This window comes from Medicago truncatula, chromosome 3, assembly GCF_003473485.1.
Source record: "Medicago truncatula cultivar Jemalong A17 chromosome 3, MtrunA17r5.0-ANR, whole genome shotgun sequence".
Classification (NCBI taxonomy): Eukaryota; Viridiplantae; Streptophyta; class Magnoliopsida; order Fabales; family Fabaceae; genus Medicago; species Medicago truncatula.
In genome coordinates, this window is record NC_053044.1 from 28,341,712 (window position 1) to 28,360,472 (window position 18,761).

An 18,761-nucleotide genomic window follows, 5' to 3' on the forward strand; every position below is an offset into this window, starting at 1 on the left:
CACCCCGACAGAATAAATTTACATTCGTAGGCAACCTATTCCGAAAGAGCCGCCAAGCAAAGATAAAGACCTTCAAGGGAATATCTTTCCTCCAAAGAAGATCCGCAGAAACCAAGGGAGCATTATGGTTGATGAGCGTCCCGCTAGTGAGAATGCAGTAAGCCCCTCTAACCGTATACCCCACACCTGGATTCGGAAGCCACATCCATACATCGTTACCAGAAACCTGCAAAACCACCGTCAGTAATAACAACCTACACTCCCCTAGTAACTCCTCCTCCCACACCCACAACCTCCTTCTCCATTTCCAAGCCTCTCCTCCCTCATCCCACCCCAAGTCAAACATTTGAGCCACATTTAGCCATTTGTTATCTGATAAGTCAAACAAACGACAGAACCGGACCTAAAGAGGAACCTCATCTAACCACCTATCCATCCAAAATAATGCATGCGAACCATTACCTAATTTTAACCGGACATTCTCAGGGAACCCCACCCCACCCACCGAACCAGCACCGTCCCGGATATTCACAATCTCCCTCCACCACACCGACTCGTCCCTACCACCACCCTTTAACCGCCCCCTCCACAAGGCTATATCTGGCGGCCAAAAGTCTAAACCACAATCTGTCCCTATCCGTAATCTGTCTCCAACACCATTTACCCAGCAACGCCATATTAAACTCTCTAATTCTCCTTAGCCCCAAACCACCAACCTCCTTGTCCAAACAGATGGACCCCCAATCAATCCGAGAAATTTTCCTATTATCCTCACTCCCCCTCCCAAAAATAAAAACGAATTAAAAGAGATTCGATAAGAGAGATGATACCTGAGGGAGATTTGAAGAAGGAAATAACATATAAACAGGGAGCGGGGTCAGGACAAACTTTAGAAGAACCAGACAGCCTCCAAAAGATAAATATCGACTCTTCCAACTGGACAAACGGGATCTGATATGATTAAACATTGGGTCCAAAAAATTTAGCCTACGAGAATCCCCCCCACAGGAAGACCGAGATAGACAATTGGCAAGGTGGCAACTTTACAATTTAGAACCGTCACCGCCTCAAGTAACCAAGACATGTTGACATTCACATCCACCAACTCACTCTTGTGAAAATTCACCTTAAGGCCTGACATAGCCGCAAAAAGATGTAAAATATCCCGCATGGCTCTCACATTTGCCCAATTCTTCCCACCCATTATTAATGTAAGTGTGAAACCGAAAGGTGTTGATCTTTACCCACCTTGTAACTATGAAAAATATTGTTTGTAAGCATAGACTCCATCATGACATGGAACCCCTTAGCTGCCAAAAGAAAAAGAAAAGGAGAGTGTCGATCCCTTTGTCGTAAACCACGAGCCAACTTAAATTCCTCCATCGGACTCCCATTTACCAATACCACCGTCGTGGCCGTAGTGACACACTCTTTCATCCATTTCCTCCAAAGGGTCGGAAAAGACATTTTGCTCATGACATCATCCAAATAATTTCAATAAATAGAATCGTAAGCTTTTTCAAAATCCACTTTAAATAGAAAAAGATTTCAATTCAGATTCTTGGCCTCATCAACCAACTCATTAGCTACCAAAATGTCATAAAAAATTTGTCTCCCTTTGACAAAAGCAGTATGGGTATCTGGGATTACACTGTCAATTACACATTTTATTCTGTTTGCTAATAATTTTGCCAACACCTTATACAAGCTTCCCACCAAAGAGATAGGGCGATAGTCATTCAAACTTCGGGGGGCTGTCTTTTTTTGGAATCAGAGTAATAAAAGTGCTATTAATACCTTTGAGAAGCTTACCATTCTGACGAAAATCAGAAACGAAGTTTAAAAGTTCAGATTTCATATCATCCCAGAAGTCTTTGATGAAACCAAAATTTACACCATCCGGACCTGGACATTTGTAACTATCACAATGCCACACCGCCGTTTTCAACTCCTCCATACTAAAGGGCCTCACCAAGGCCACCCCTTCATTATAAGAAAAAGTGCGAAAATTCAAATCCGTTGCTCCCTATATTTTAACTTTGCATTGGAAAAACATAATATTTTAAACTTTTTAGAAGTTAATGCACGACTTTTGATACATATATTTCTATAATGAGTTCCTTAACATGTGTCTTTGAGAGCACAAGTTAACATTTACCATATTATAATTATTGTCCATACAAATTAAGTTAACCTTACAGAGATCATCGAGTAGTGTCACTTTCAATAATAATAATATATCTTCATCAATTTTTTGAAAAAAAGGTGTAGGTAAAGTGTATTCCTCTCACTAAATTAAATATCCTTACCTTGACAAAAAAAATATCCTTACACGTGTAGGTTTGATAGCATATTTACTTTCATTTTACCACCTTATAGGTGCTAATTTTTGTCAAATAATATATGACGCATACAAATTTCCATTTTCAATTAAATTTTTTTCATTCATATGAACCAATGATCAAACTTCTAATTACTCCATCCGTCATAAATTATATGACATTTTTGACCATTTTCCATGTATTAAGAAATTTAATTAATTTTGTATGAGAAAGAAATATTGAGTTGTTTTACAAAATTGTTCTTAATAAATGTATGAGAAAGATAAAATAAAGAATTAAAAGAAGAGAGAGTAATAAATAGTTAAAGATATAATAAAAAAATCATATTAATGCTTCATTTATAAACGACATTTAATTTGAGACATTTTTTTCTTCTCAAAAAGACATATATAATTTAAACGGAGGAAGTATATATTTTCTTTAGAGTCCAAATTACTTATTACTTTGACCAATTTATTGTAAGTTGATAGCATATTTGCTTTATCAAAATGTTTCTACACTCACATTTATCTTCTCTCTCAACATTTATGTTGTTCCTCACATTTTAGTCTTCTTTAAACGAATGTTACATTATTTAAAATATTTTACTCGATACATACTTTTCAAATTTAAAGTCGCTAAAAACGAAAAGGATGAATATGCGAATAAGCTTACAACATCCATCTTAATGACATAAATCGGCAGAGTACTTATGCCTAAAAATATGATTATATTCAAGTCTTCAGAATATTCATGTCTTCATATCTGCAACGTTGACGATGTCAAAATCATTGATTGATTTTGCACTTGCTCAAATCTAATATTTCAACTTGAATCAGATAAACACTGCACTAAGATGAAAAATAAAAAACACATCACACAAAGATGAGAAATCAAAACAAATAGATTCATGAAAAAAGACGACGAAATCACAAAAATCAACGAAATAAAACGGAAAGCATGTTGAAATCACTTATTTAACTAAAATTGACCCAAATCACTCCACTTCGATAGATCAAGAAGAAGAAAAATGGCGACGGCCCTAGGTTTTGGAAAAATGATTATTTTAATTTTTTTGTTTTATCCTTGCACAACTTTTCAATCACATCGATCTAATGTTATATCAATGTTACACCACTCAATATTATTATATCCATTTTTTAAATTTGACCATTGAATTGTAAGTTTATAACATATAGATCATGTGTGTAAAATTTTGCTTAAATCACAATTATTTGATATGCTATTGAGACATCCAAAGATTTATGGTGTTCTATAAAAGCGTTCAAACTCTTAATCTATGTAGGTCTCTATAACCTATCAAATAATGTTAGATTTACTTAAAAATTTACACATATAATCTATATGATATAAACTTATAATGTAGTGGTCAAAATTGATATAAATATGAGTATATTAGTAGAAAACTATAGTTAATACTTATTTGATATTTTAAATAAGAAATAATGTGACATAAACAAATATTTTGTATAAAAAGATAAATCAAATATTTCAGAGATGAAGGGAGTTTTACTTTTACATCCCGTTCCTCTCACACTTATGATAATATACATTTACTCAATTTTTTACACTTTATTAAAAGTAACATTTATTCATTTTTTATTAACAGGAATCGAACTCAGTTTCTCTTGGATCTTTCTAGTAATTTTTCTCACCAATACAAACGTGTCTTTTTGATTTCTTTTGTTTGTTTCTTACTTATTAGGCTCAACAAGTAAGTGTCATGTGTTTTTGTTCATCTCAAGCCACATCAGTTACATTCATATTGGTTTTCACTTTAATAGACCCCCTTCTTCATTCAAGTGATCACACATCATTAGACCCTTCTGCAAATTGCATCTCTTTTAATTTGTAATCTCTCTCTCTCTCTCTCTCTCTAAAAATATTATCATTACTCTTTTGTGTTCATAACAATTTTTTCGATGAACAAATCTTTTTCTTTATAAATTCTTGTAATTTTTTTTGTTGAATTTCTTATATCCATTTTGATGTAATCAATTTAATGTCATCTCTTGTTTTTGAATTTTGTGTCGAATATTTATAGATTTGTGAAGTGAGGATATGGCAAATTCAGAATTTTGGATGAAAGTTAAGTTTTTATTTAGTTGCATGTCCAAAAGCTCATCTCGTGGCAAGCACACACAAAATGGTATAATATTTTTTTTCCTACTACTAGCTTGTTCCTCCAATCTTATTTGAGTTTATGTCATTTTACTAATTTTATAAAAATTACCTTACACAAAATAAAACTCAAATTGATTTGCTTGATACATTTCACGAAATTGGATTATCTATTTGGCTCCACCAATATCTCAAGCATTAGATTAATCTAATGTCTAAGAATTGATTGGAGATTGAGACCAGGCAAAACAATATAAGCATGATTTGAACCTAACAATTGTCGTTTTGATCTTTGATAATGAAAAAACATATAAACAAATGTGATTGATGTTATCGTATTTTGCATACAATGACAATGACTTCAAAATTAGGGATTCAAGGGTTCCAATTTTCCTTTACTTCTTCTTCTTCACTTTTATTTTATATATTAAAATATTCCAAGAGTTGAATTAAAATTGTAAATTAAGAGAGAAAATATATTTTAATTTAAAAAAGATTATTTCATAAGATATATATATAGATAGTGATAGAATGCATTTTTGGATTGACTCTTGTGTGTAACTTTAATTGTACTTATAACACAAACTTTTGACTCTTTTTTTCTTTGACTGAACAAATTTTTTTTTTCTTTTTTCAATGAAACCGAACAAAATTCTTAATTTCTAAATATTTTTAAAAGGCTTTTGATTTTGAATAATCTTTTTATTTAATAATATTTAAAAAAAATTGAGGAATGAGACAAATATAATAAAATAAAATGGCTCTATTGGCCTTTTAACAACCATGCTTTAGGAGATTTAAACTTTAAGGTTACACAGTTTAATTTACGTATTTACGTTATAATTAATACCCCCTCTGATCCTTATCATAACAAAAAATTCACTCTTTAAGTTCATTGCACAACCGATGTATTTGGTCTATAATAAACTTAAAAATGATATTTATTTCATATAATAAAACCGAAGAGATTATATATTCACTTCGCTACCTCTCCGTCAGATCCCTATTTCTTTAAATCTTCTCATGATTTTCAATTCCAAGCAGTATGATTCATCTGATCATCATCTTAAGTTCCAATGTAAATATTTTAGTTTGATGTGATTGTAACATCCCCTCTTATTTTAAATACAATTGAAAAACGACCTTTTTTGGTAAAAAAATATAAAATATATATTACACTACATTGCAATCCAAGAACTTCTTAATTTATTCATGGGGATTAAATTAAGACTTCATGAATGCATCAATAATTAAACGTATATATACATGTTATATATGTTGTTGAATGTAGCTGATACTCTTTTATTGGATTGGGGGCATTCCTGATACTTTTTTTTTTCCTTTAATAAGGATATTCTAATACTTATGTTTTGATATAATAAAATTATTATGTTGCTTGTTAATTTTTTATTTTTTTTATTAATATGTTGCTTATTAAGTTTGACCTATTATTCTCTCTAAAAAAAAAAAGTTTGACCTATTATTTAAAAAAAATAGTTTGACCTAATATTTTTTTCTTGTAAATATATAGATGATAAGGTCGTTGTTGGCGCTCAATATTCTTCAACCAGCAGTAACACAAGATCACAAACTCCCAATGGTGTAAATTATTATTCCAATCTTAACCAATTTACGTATCGAGAACTTAAGTTAGCAACAGGACATTTCGCACCAGAATGTTTTCTTGGTGAAGGTGGATTTGGTTCTGTGTACAAAGGTTGGATAGGTCGAAATGAGAGGATTTCTTCAAGACCTAGAATGGGGGTACCAGTTGCTGTAAAAACTTTAAACAAAGAAGGAAATCAAGAGCACAAAGAATGGCTGGTATGTATATTACTATACTTAATTCATATACACATCACAATAAAGAATTTTTACACTATCATTCGATCATAATTGTCATATAAAATGTTTGGCTTTTAGAATACATACGATGGAATCGTGATTCATTTTACACCGACAATGCATACAAATTGAACTCATAGAATTATGTTAAACCTAATTGTGTTTTAATGTTTTTGATAATAAACCTAATTGATTTGAGTGAAAACTTTATCTTTTTAATGTGTCATATATGTTGCAGGCTGAAATTAACCATCTTGGTGCTCTTCAGCATCCAAATCTGGTTAGACTTGTTGGTTACTGCATTGAAGATGAAAATAGGCTGCTTGTTTATGAGTTCATGCCAAAAGGAAGTTTGGAAAATCATCTATTTAAGAGTAAGTTTACAACTTTGTTAATTGTTTAAGTGCATGGTTATATGCATGTGAAAAATATGTCATAGATTGAACAATCATAAATATGTGATAGATACTTCGAAATATACAAAAAGATACCAAGTTAACCTAATAATATCTATTAATAGATAGGTTTTAATGTAACTTGAGGTATGAGTTATAAATGTCTTATACTTGATCTTTGTTTGATTTCCAGTTTTAGTGCCTTAAATAAATGAATATATTGAGAACTACTTTTCCTAATTTCATCATGATAATCTATTAGAATATATTTAAGACCCTTTATTATAAAAGAAAAGTAGTAATGTTGTATATTTGTAGGACGATCTACACCCCTTACATGGGCTAAGAGAATGAAAATTATGCTTGGTGCTGCAAAAGGTCTTGCATTTCTGCATGAGGAAGCTGAGAAGCCAATCATATATAGAGATTTCAAAACTTCTAATATCCTATTGGATTCGGTAAGTAAAATTAATGTATCATTTTCCATCAAAACCCTAATTTTATGATTCCTTTTATCTTAATTTATTTTCTATTTCAGGATTATAATGCAAAACTTTCTGACTTTGGGCTTGCTAAGAATGGTCCAATGGGAGACAAAACACATGTCTCAGCACAAGTAATAGGAACTCAAGGGTATGTTGATCCTGAATATGTCATGACAGGTTAGTACATTCAAATAATTATATATCATTATTTCTTCCATTTCATTTGTTGCTAGGATTAATGGTATGATTCTTGAGTCTAACTAAGGGTCGGTTCAATAATTTTGAATACTAAGTGAAGCCTAAAATAAGTTTTGATATATGAAGCCTATTTTGTCTTCAACATACGAGACCTTTTAATTTACTAAATCTAATAAAAAACCATTTTATGTTAGTAGACCTAGAACAAGGACTTAAGTAGCCTTACCATTGGACAGATCCTAGTCTGACTTATTTCTGACACATCTAAAATACTAATACCTTAATCAATAAATTAACCATGACCCTAAACAACAGTTGTACTTATCTCAATATTAAAGAGAAAACATGGTTAAATTATAATTTTCATATGACATGCAATTTTTTTTGCAAAAATTATTTTCATGAGTATTAAACTATTTTCACACGTACCCTTTGCTGTGGTGTTTATGATACTAGTTTATTCTCTATTATTTAAGATCTTATGCAAGATGGAACAATCTAACATAATATTATTATATGTTCTTATAGGACACCTTAGTTCCAAGAGTGATGTATATAGTTTTGGTGTGGTTCTCCTGGAGATGTTAACTGGAAGGAAATCAATTGATAGGAAAAGGCCGGAAAATGAACAAACCTTGATTGAATGGGTGAAACCCTTCTTAAAAAAACCTGGAGGAAGGTTCTGTGAAGTAATGGATCCAAGAATGCAAGAACAATATTCAAAAAGAGGAGCATACAAAGCAATGAAGATAGTTGCGCATTGCATTTACCGTGATAAAAAAGCAAGGCCTTTAATGAGTGAAGTTGTAAAGGAGCTCAAAACTATCATTGATTACAACAATGATATTCCTTCTTCACCAATGCCATCACCATTATTGTTTAAGGTCTTGCATGATGGTGCTTCATCTTCTAATTCCTCTAGACATGTTGGTGGCGGCAGCGGTGCTAATAAATGCGGTCCTAAAATTGGTTCATCATCTTCAGCTTCAACTCCATCAACTCCAGCCCGATTTAAGGATTCACCATTGAACTTTACTCCTCCTTTGCTTTCTCCGAATCCTCCTTGTGGTGGAAATCCATTAGATGTGGTATGTGATGCATCTGAATCTTATCTAAACAATTGAGATTGTATATAGTTTAAGGGTAGTTTTTTAAAGCCAAAACTTCTATTATCTTTCATGGTTTGTATAGGCTTTTGTAGGCCTTTGTCATCATTTGTGTAAAGTATGAATCATGGGACAAATTTTTAGGTTGATGGAGCTTTGATTGCTTCATATTGGTCTATTTGAATTTAAGACTCAATGTTATGAATTGTAACAAATTCTTAATTGGTTTTCTTGTTATATCTCTTAATTCTTGTTATTGAGTGCATACACTAATTATCTTCAAAATCCAAGCAATTGTTTGATTTGAGAAAGTATGAATCTTTTTATTTTTATCTTTACTTATTAAAAATACCAGTGTTTTTATTATTTTTCAAAATTTGTATAGAAAACAATGAAAAATTCTGCAACTTGTTTGATTTAGACGATGTATGCAGAACAAAACTTGAAGGATCATTTTGCATAGACTCTTTCCTCTAGCATTTGAGCTAAGAGAGGGAAATTGAAGGCTCCTTGCATAACTGTGTTTGTTTGGCTTCAATGATGATTATGAAACACAATTTATGTGAATGATATATTCAGGAAAGTATGTATCAGACGTCCAAAGGGTGGTTCAATTCAAAAGAGTAGCCTATTAGGTGAGACCAGTCAAATTAGAATAGGATATTAGAAATTGAAATTTCAAGCAAATAGTTATTCAAATTAGTTTAAGCATTAAAAATGTCATTGAACAAACAAAATATCTTCATCAAACATATGCACAACTATATGGAATTTAATAATTGAAAGGAAAAGTAGATATCAAATCAACTTTAGCATTTAATTTCATAAATGCTGGTTTTTTCTCTCTTAAAACTTGGAACAAATAAAATGAGTTTTTTCATAAATAATTTGGGACGGATGAATTACATTTATTTCAAATCAACTTTCATAAAATACATATAATAATGACAGTGCATCGATAAAACTAATCTTCTATATAATACAGTATGTAGTTTTTATTTACCAATGCAATTACATTAATGTATGCGTATATTATCATAGTTACCTTAAATACTACATATTTTTTCCACGATTTCCATTAATTGCATGCACCTGTTCCCTAGACTCAATACATTTTCAATGCATTGGTAATATACACATACATTAATGTCACTCACTGCATTGGTAAATGAAAAAATGCATTTAAGAGAGAAGTTTAGTAAATCTACGCAAACCGTTAATGCATAAAATTGAAAAAATAGTTAGATTTTAATGCATTTTTGATAATATACACATGCTTTAAGGTCATTGCATTGGTAAATGATAAAATATATTTAAGAGAGAAGTGTGTGGAATTAACACTCACAATTAATGCATAGAATTGAAAAAAATATGACTTACCGTATTTAAGAGATGTTTTTTGACTTATGGGTCTCACTCTTTAGATGAGACTCTCCGATGCGGGACTCCTACAAGTCTACCACCATTCGAACCAATGTCCTCAACCACTTTCACGTTACAAAACTACACTGATCTTTTCTAGTCAAAACCCTATACCAGTTAGGATTAGAGATCCTTGTATTTATAGGATTATTCTTGCATGATCATAAGAGCAAATATAGATTTGTTAGGCACACTCACAAAGTGTTAATTCTGCCTTTTAGACATTTAAAAATAATCAAAAAATTAATTCTATATTTATCTGTTTTAACTATGATAACTTATGTAACTTCGTGTTGTCAGTGATTTTTTCACGCTAAGGACACCAAATTTGGAGACCATGTCCATTTTTTCCCCTCTAATTTTTGTCGGAAGATAATTGTCGTGAAAATCGATGCAGTGAATGTGAAGCTGCAAAAAAAATAAAACTCATCATGGGTTGATTCGTCAAACTCTAAAATGTCGTGGTGCTAACCTATTTTATACATTTAGTTTGTCTTTGGTTTACCTTTGTTTTACATTGTAACAGTTTATTGTCAACTCCGAAGCATTGACACTTGTAATCAAATGTGCATCTAATGTCTGAAAGTCATATTTAAGATACACAACCTTTTACTTTACAGAAACGATATTTGTACAACCATTTTTTGCTACAACTTTTTAACAATTTTATCTCTTATACTCACATGATGTTATTATCCTCTCTCTTCCTTTTTCTCTCTCCATTGTTTTTGACCAATTAAAAGAGAGGAAAACAAAGTAATCACCAAAGTTGTCGTATAAAGTCTTTCATATAAAGTAACTAGGTTATATTTTTTTTAATGGCTCTTCCTCCTAATACAAAATGTAAAATTGTCATGTCATTTTACAATTGTTTTTTCGCACCGTATTGTATCAGATTGAAGATCCATCATTCATAGCATATCAGATTGTTAATATGTTCAGATTAAGATCATGGACTAGGTCTGACCAAAAAAAAAAAAAAGATCATGGACTAGGTTATGTTTCATATCTGAATTTTTGAAATCTATGTAAGGAAACCTCCTAACATTGGCTATATCAACTTTCATTCTCAAATTCAACAATTTTCTTTGTAGGAAAAAGGAATTCAATAGCTTTTACTTCATTTGTTTAATATATAATTGCTTTCTTAGATGTGACATATCATTGTATCAACTGTCTATGCTTAAATACATAAAAAATAGTGGTTCTTTGTGTGTGGAAAAAACAAAAGATACAAAAAACATAAAATAAAAGTTTTATGTGTTTACAAATCTGCAATTTTTCCTAACTTCTCCGGTGACGAAGCTTTCTGAATTTGTGATATTTCCCATTTTGACCATTGAATCAGAGAATTGCTTGAAGAAAGCAAGAAGGTCGGCTGCATACTTCTTGACAAGCTCTCTTGTTTCAATTCCGAACACACTCGAGTACATTTCTTGATCTGAGTTAAGAACTCCCTCGCCTTTTAATAGTAACTGGTAGAAAGAATTGTCGAAGAGATAAGGCGTCATGTAATCCATTGCTGTTATATTATTGTCTCCTCCTCCAGTTAGTGGACAAATAGATTTCAGGTTGTTGAACTGATTATCTGAGATTGGATTTTTCACTGAAGTTGATTCATAGTCTCCATATATTCTTGATTGGAAATTCTGAAACCTTGCCATGCCAATGGTGTGTGATCCTGAATGATTTGTGATCAGATAATTCATATAATAATTAACAGGAAATCTTGTAAGGAAACCAATTATTGACTTTTGTTGCAAGGCAAAATGAAGTAGTCAAAATATTCATTTTGATTATTGATTCAGTGCAATTTTGTTGATTTTCCTTTAGCTCAGGTAAGAACTAGTTTTATAGAAGTGAGAGTCCTACAAACTGTTTAAAACAATAGTTTTCAAACATAAACTTTGCCAACTCTATTCTTTATAGTTAATATGCTTGCTAGAATGCTCTTAACACATCATGTAATTCTTTGATCCACCAAAAAATAATGACTTGTGTTGTCATGTTTTTACTATGATAAGACGAGTTCTACGGTGGACCATTTAGACAAATGGTCTGCGGTAAACCAGCACCTGAAAGTTACACAAAATATACCAACGACGATCGATGTCTCTTCTTAGAAGTAGAAGCTCACGGTCATCCTCATCCTCATTCTCATAAGTGAGAAGTTAGTCTACTCGATACCGGTACGAAAAGACAAAGGAAAACAAATGAGTTCATTTTTGAGGTGCTTATATTCGTTTCGGAAAATCTTGATACAGCGAAACATTCACTTACGATGCATCACAAAATTGGATTTATTGGTCAGTAGCCACTGACCCCGTATTTCCTGGCAAAAGCAGAATGTAACTTTTTCATTTTATTGTGAAATTGGATTTGTTTGCCCCCCTTTTTAACCAGTATTAACAAGGTCATCGTCTCAATCATTACGAAGAGGAGAATTGCAAGCTTCTACTTCCAATCAGTACCCTGTGTCGTTGTTAGAGTTTCAAATGATTTTGTAGTGCTAGTTCACCATGGACCACCTATGACCAATCTAAGTGGTTCACCGTAGAATTTTCCTAGGAAAAGATCCATTTCATCTAGAACTAGAATAACTAGTTATTTTCACTAAATCACATCAGAAAAATTATTGCTCATGACATGAAATTCATTACATCACCGGTGATTTCCTTTGTTGATATTATGTTCTGTTTTTCAAAATTGTATACCAAAAATAAGAACATACATACAAGGGAAACCATATCAGTGACTGATAGGCCTTGATAAAGAAACTATATTAGAATAGCATTATCAGAAACAAGGGAACGTATTAACAATCAAGTCACAGGTATGAACAAAAAGTAATCCATAACTATAGTTTGACAGAATAACATAATATTTTGAATTCCTTACCATTCCCCCACAAGCTGGTGCTTGGTATATTTCTACAATGCCTAGCTTGGATAGTAAAGCAAGGAATGGCTAGGATGCGGTGGCTTGGTGAAGAAGTCAACTGCTTGTTCTGCACTTGAAACAGGAAGAAACTTTATTGTACCATCTTGAACTTTGTCCCTCACAAAATGGCAATCTATTTCTAAATGTTTGGTTCTCTCATAAAAGACCGAGTTGGTTGCAATATGTAATGTAATGCACTATGATTGTCACAATACAAGACTGGAGTTTTAGTATTCTTCATTTTGAAATCAACGATGACAATGCTAAATGATGAAAAACCATAAATTTGTCTATGGGTAGTCGCCTGATTCTCTTGAAGTCCGTCATGTCCTCTCTTCTGATCTACTTTATTTCCTTCTTCTGGCTCCCACAAGTATCATCTCCTACATCAAATTAAAATTTCTTGGGTTGATTAGGATTCTATTTGTTTGGCGAAGAAGTATGGTGGTTTGGGGGTTAGGAGAATGAGGGAGTTAAATTTTGCTCTTTTAGGAAAATGGTGTAGATCTCCTTATTATCAGACTTAATTTGACTCAAGGAATTTCTTCTAAAGGTTTCTGTTTTTGTTTGGCGTCTTCTTCGCAATCGGATTTCTACCAAGGATAATTTATTCAGGCGAGACATCATTCATTGGGATTCACAACTTTGTGCGAGTGGGTGTGGCAATACTGAATCGGAAAATCATTTTTTTTGTTGGCTGCGATCGTTTTGGTTCTATTTGGTAGCTAGTTCGCAATTGGCTTGGTATATCATCGGTTGATCTGTTTACTATTTTGGACCACTTTACTCAATTTGATTAATTAGCGGGCTTTCGAAAATGCAACAGTATTTTATGCATCTAATTTGGTTCGCTTGTGTTTGGTTAATTTGGAAAGAGAAAAACAATAGAATCTTTAGTAATAACAATGTGTCGATGCACCAACTTTTGGAGAAAATTAAGTTACTTTTGTATTGGTTGCTGAAGGCAAAGTACACTAATTTATCTTTGGTTATCGTAGTTGAAGGCAAAGTACGCTAATTCTCTCCTTTTCATTGTGCACTTTTCTTTATGAATTGTATTGTTTTCTAAACTCTTATGTTCTATTATGGTACATTTTGTACTAGGTATAATACATTTTTGTTGGTAATATATCCTATTTTACCTTTTTAAAAAATCAAATATATTTTTTGTAATTCGGGTTCTTCAATCATATTTTGACTAATGGAAGTGTGACATAAGGACCTAATTTAAAAAAATTAGTTCATGGACCAAATTAGATATATTCTTTTACTTTATAGACCTATATAAAATTTTCAAATTAAAATAGTGTCGGGACCTACAAATAATTAAAGGTCAGTTTCGTAAGACATAAAAATGAGCTTATAGCAAATAATGAATAACTTATAAGTTCGTTTGACTAAAAAAACTCTATTTAATAAACGACATTCTATCACGAGCTTATAACTTATTTCACCAACTTATAACTTATTTTTCTGACGCTATTTCAAGTAACGTTTGAACTTATAACTTATAATTTTTCACTTTTAATTCCATTTTTACCCTTACTATTTTAATTAAAATCCACTTTTACCCTTAATAATAATTTATTACGTATATGATTTTAAACAAAATGAGGCTACTGGCCGTTTTGTCATATTATGCATAAGACACCTAAAATTATAGGAACGACCCTGTGAGATAGATAGATAGTAAGCCCTCTAATCGCTTTATGTAGAGATTTAAAAGGCTAAAGGTTAATGTCTCTACGCATGCAATAATCAGAAAGGCTTATGCTTCTTCAAACTAAAACGAAAACATTGCTTTTTTTAGAGATAAAACAAAAATATTGCTAGAAACAAAATATACGTCATTAACCAAGAACTTTGATATTTTATTAATTTAAACTAACATTATTGCAATTTAAGTGCAATTCAAATACAACTATTTTTTTAACTAAAATTATGATATAAGTTATTCATAGTTTCCTTTCTTCGCTGCTTGTTGTAGGTTTTTATCCTATAACATAATTTATAGAAGTATATTAGGTGGTGACATTGTTTTTTTTTTTTTTTTTTTTAAGGAAGGTGGTGACATTGTTGTTCTCCATATAGAAGTATATTTTCATAATTAATATCCACGAGGGCTGTTCAGAAAAAATCAAAAGGTTTAAGTAATATAAATTAAAATTGCTCAAATACCTCCCCGGGTCTTTTAAGTTTCATGTTTGTTTCAGATAGATCATTTAAGTTTCTAAGGTTTCAGATGAGTCCTTTAAGTTTCAAGTTTGTTTCGGACAGTTCCTTTAAGTTTCGAGTTAGTTTCAGATAGGTCCTTTCTATCAACCTCTGTTAAGCCAAAGTTGATCTGGTTAGGGAAAAAATTGATGCCAAGTGTCAGAGAGAACCAACTCACCAATTAACGGACATATCAGCTTTGGTTTAACGGACATATCAACTTTGGCTTAACGGAGGTTGACAGGAAGGATCTATCCGAAACAAACTCGAAACTTAAAAGACCTATCTGAAATCTTAAAAACTTAAAGGACCTATCTGAAACAAACGCGAAATTTAAAGGACCGAGAGTGGTATTTGGCCATTAAAATTCAAATGGCAAGTTTATATATATATATATATATATATATATATATATATATATATATATATATATATATATATATATATATATATATATATATATATATATAAGGCTGTTAATTTACACCAACATGAAAATACTAAGGTGCAAGTTAGCAAGCTACACCCACCTAAAATTATTAAGGTGCAAGTTAGCAACCTACATCTACTTGATTATTTACACTCATTTTTATAATTTTTAACAAATAATTTGCACCCACCTCACTAATTTACATTCACTTTCATGCAATGACAGTGAAGATTACTACAAACGCCGATCATATCATCAGGACAATTTCGTTGACAAAGATGTTTAAAGTCCTCAAGACAAGGATACAAAAAATCTGTGTTGTATAACAAGAAGTAAAGAGTGTTATGAAAATGAATAAAAAGTTGTGCATAAAGTAGTGCAAAAACTCTGAGAAATTAAAATAGAGAAAGACATTACCAGAGTTTACAACCCTAACAAGAAAAAATATGAAAACAAACAAGATCATAAAGTAAACAAGCTTGAGCATTTTAGTCATATCTTTTCTCCTTTTGATGTAAAAAACATAAAACAGTTTTTATAAGTTTATAACTAATTATTTTATCAATGGAGATACAAGAAAGACTTATGAAAATTAGTTTAATTATCAAAAGTCTTTTACACAAACCCATATGTTGTGCTTGTCCCTTTATAACACTCCATAAACAATTTAAAATAAATAGTTTTTTTTATCAACCTTCATTAATTACCTTCTATTTCTTATAACCTTTCATGATAAACAGGGTAAAAGCGAAAAAAAATATAATAATATTGGATGATGACAACGTTCATCATAAGAATAATGAACCTTTCATAGAAGGTTTAAGTAAATATAAATCAAAAGTAACAGTAATCATATATAAGAGCGACAAAGTTAGGTGTGTAAATAATATGTAAGCTTAAAAGAAAGATATACTCATTCCGTCCCTAATTATAAGACCCTTTTGAGAATTTTTTTTGTCCCTTTTTATAAGACCCCTTTGTTATTTCCAACTACATTAATTATTTCTTTACATGCCCCTATTTATTATACATCTTTTTCTTCAATCAACAATAAATAACATGTTGAAAACATAAACTAATTTTCTTTCTTAAAGGATAAAATTGTAAAAACAATAGTGATTACAAACAACTTTAATACAAATATCCACTATCTTAATTCCCGTGATTTTGGCAAAAGAGTCTTATATCTAGGGACGGAAGGAGTAGTTAATTTAGAACTTAATTGGAAATTCCCCATATTGAATGACATTGATTATTGCTACAAATCCCAATCAAAGGATGAGTACAAATAACGACGCTTAGCCATAACATATACTCCCTCCGTTTCTATATATAAGACCCTTTTGCCAAAATTACGGGAATTAAGATAGTGAATATTTGTATTAAAGTTGTTTGCAATCACTATTGTTTTTACAATTTTATCCTTTAAGAAAGAAGGTTAGTTTATATTTTCAACATGTTATTTATTGTTGATTGAAGAAAAAGATGTATAATAAATAGGGGCATATATGTAAAGAAATAATTAATATAGTTGGAAATAACAAAGGGGTCTTATAAAAAGGGACAAAAAAAATTCTCAAAAGGGTCTTATAATTAGGGACGGAGGGAGTATTTTAGTTTTTTATTGAGTATTTTAACCTTTATTTTAGGTTTTTCTAGAGGATTTACATTAAATTACTCATGAATTTTTGGGAAGAAGTTTGTAATGTTTTATTATAGTCATTATTTGTCTTACAATTCCCTAACTAGACAACTCTATAGTGTGGCATAGTCTTTTCGTATAGGTTAGTGTGGGTTGATCTGATCAGAAGACACCTCGTAGAAGTTATAAAAGCATGAAAAGCAAGAACATTGAAGATATTGAATTGTACATAACTTGGGAAAATTATATCTCAAGTCCCAAGCACATATCAAAAGTAAAAAGATCATGATATTGAATTGTCATACGCGTGCGAGTGAGAAATTTTGCCTATAATTACGAATTTTCACCCAGAAAGAATGATTCTTAATCTTAACGGCTCAAAGGAATATATGTATGATCCAAGCAGACCAAACATGGTAATTTTTAGCCTTGGGCACAAGATTGATTCTCTTCACTTTGTGTATGTTTAATTTCGAGTACTTTTTATGATGAATTATTTTACCATGAGTGATTGAAATTTCTAGATTATCGTTAAATGGTGAATCTCTATTGAATTGTTTGAACCAAATAATCTAAGAAGTCCTCTTTCAACACAATTTGAATTATGTTTATTTAATAGATCTTGTTAGTAATGCTTTTCAATTTCTAATCAACTTTGAATTTTAAATAAGTGCTTCTTGGGAGGTGATGACACCTCGTTATATGATGTTTTAGCTAGGTTTTTTTTAAGTAATTTTAATAAGCATTTGGAAAAAAATTAAAAGGAGTTTTAGATGAGTTTCTCATGGTTTAAGAGATATTTTGTATTATTTTGATTTTAGTCCTTGTAATTCTATTTCATCCCCTAATTAGGCACACTTCATATATATTTTGAGTCTGTCTATTGATAAATTATATAAATCAACAAAGCAAAACATCTAATGGAAGTTATGGAAGGTAAAGAGTGAAGATCGACGAAGGTATTGGAAGATTTTGAGGGCAATACAAATTGGGAAAATTTTATCCTATGTTCCAAGACTTGTCAAGGAAGGAGAAACACTTGAAGAATGGAGGAAAAACAACAAATTTTGCCATGCTGAAGTCCAAAGCTCCCCCAGTGCATGACACCTGCAGAAGGACAGTTGACCACCATCCAAAGCACTTCAGGTGCAAACCCAACTGAGAAAATGCATATTTAAAGATATTTGTGCACATATAAATTTTCGTTCATAACTTGATGGTTTAAGGCGAAGGCAAGCTACGACATCAAAGAGGAATCACACGTCCTCCAACTTGTTCTTATAGTATGTTTTGTTTTTCTTTGGTTATGTATTTTGTTACCATGAGTAGTTAACTACCTTTTGATCAGGGTTCTAAGACGAATCTCTATATTTATGTTATATTTAATTTTCATATGTTTTACGCTTAATACTTTGACAAACTAGGAAGTGATGCCCCTAAAATTTGCAATGATCTTAGGTTAGGGTTCATTAGATTGGAGTTTTGCTTTGACCATTGTTATTACATATAAATTTTGCTCAAAAGTCTTTAATTTATATTGCAACTTGTGTGGATGGTTGTTGGACGCATGCTCCAAAATTCCCATCAAACCTTGATGATTCAAGTTATGCCTATAATATAC

General features: G+C 31.3%; 2 protein-coding genes and 1 long non-coding RNA gene across 3 annotated transcripts; 1 reads left to right on the plus strand and 2 right to left on the minus strand.

Moving 5' to 3' along the window:
- The first annotated feature begins 5,486 nt into the window (after positions 1-5,486).
- On the plus strand, positions 5,487-8,510 carry LOC25490803 (probable serine/threonine-protein kinase PBL11). Its single transcript, XM_013604705.1, has 6 exons — positions 5,487-5,541; positions 5,995-6,287; positions 6,547-6,682; positions 7,022-7,161; positions 7,242-7,365; positions 7,915-8,510. The coding sequence occupies exons 1-6, from the start codon at positions 5,487-5,489 to the stop codon at positions 8,508-8,510; spliced, it is 1,344 nt and encodes a 447-aa protein (XP_013460159.1).
- A 2,660-nt stretch (positions 8,511-11,170) lies between these two features.
- LOC25490804 (peroxidase 11) lies at positions 11,171-11,578 on the minus strand. Its single transcript, XM_013604706.2, has one exon. It carries the CDS (start codon positions 11,576-11,578, stop codon positions 11,171-11,173), a length of 408 nt encoding a protein of 135 aa, XP_013460160.2.
- A 3,291-nt stretch (positions 11,579-14,869) lies between these two features.
- On the minus strand, positions 14,870-16,095 carry LOC112420322 (uncharacterized). The gene is made up of 3 exons (XR_003010307.2): positions 15,916-16,095; positions 15,689-15,811; positions 14,870-14,977 (listed from the first exon to the last, which is right to left on the minus strand). It is a non-coding gene; the product is annotated as an uncharacterized lncRNA (long non-coding RNA).
- Between the last annotated feature and the right edge of the window lie 2,666 nt (positions 16,096-18,761).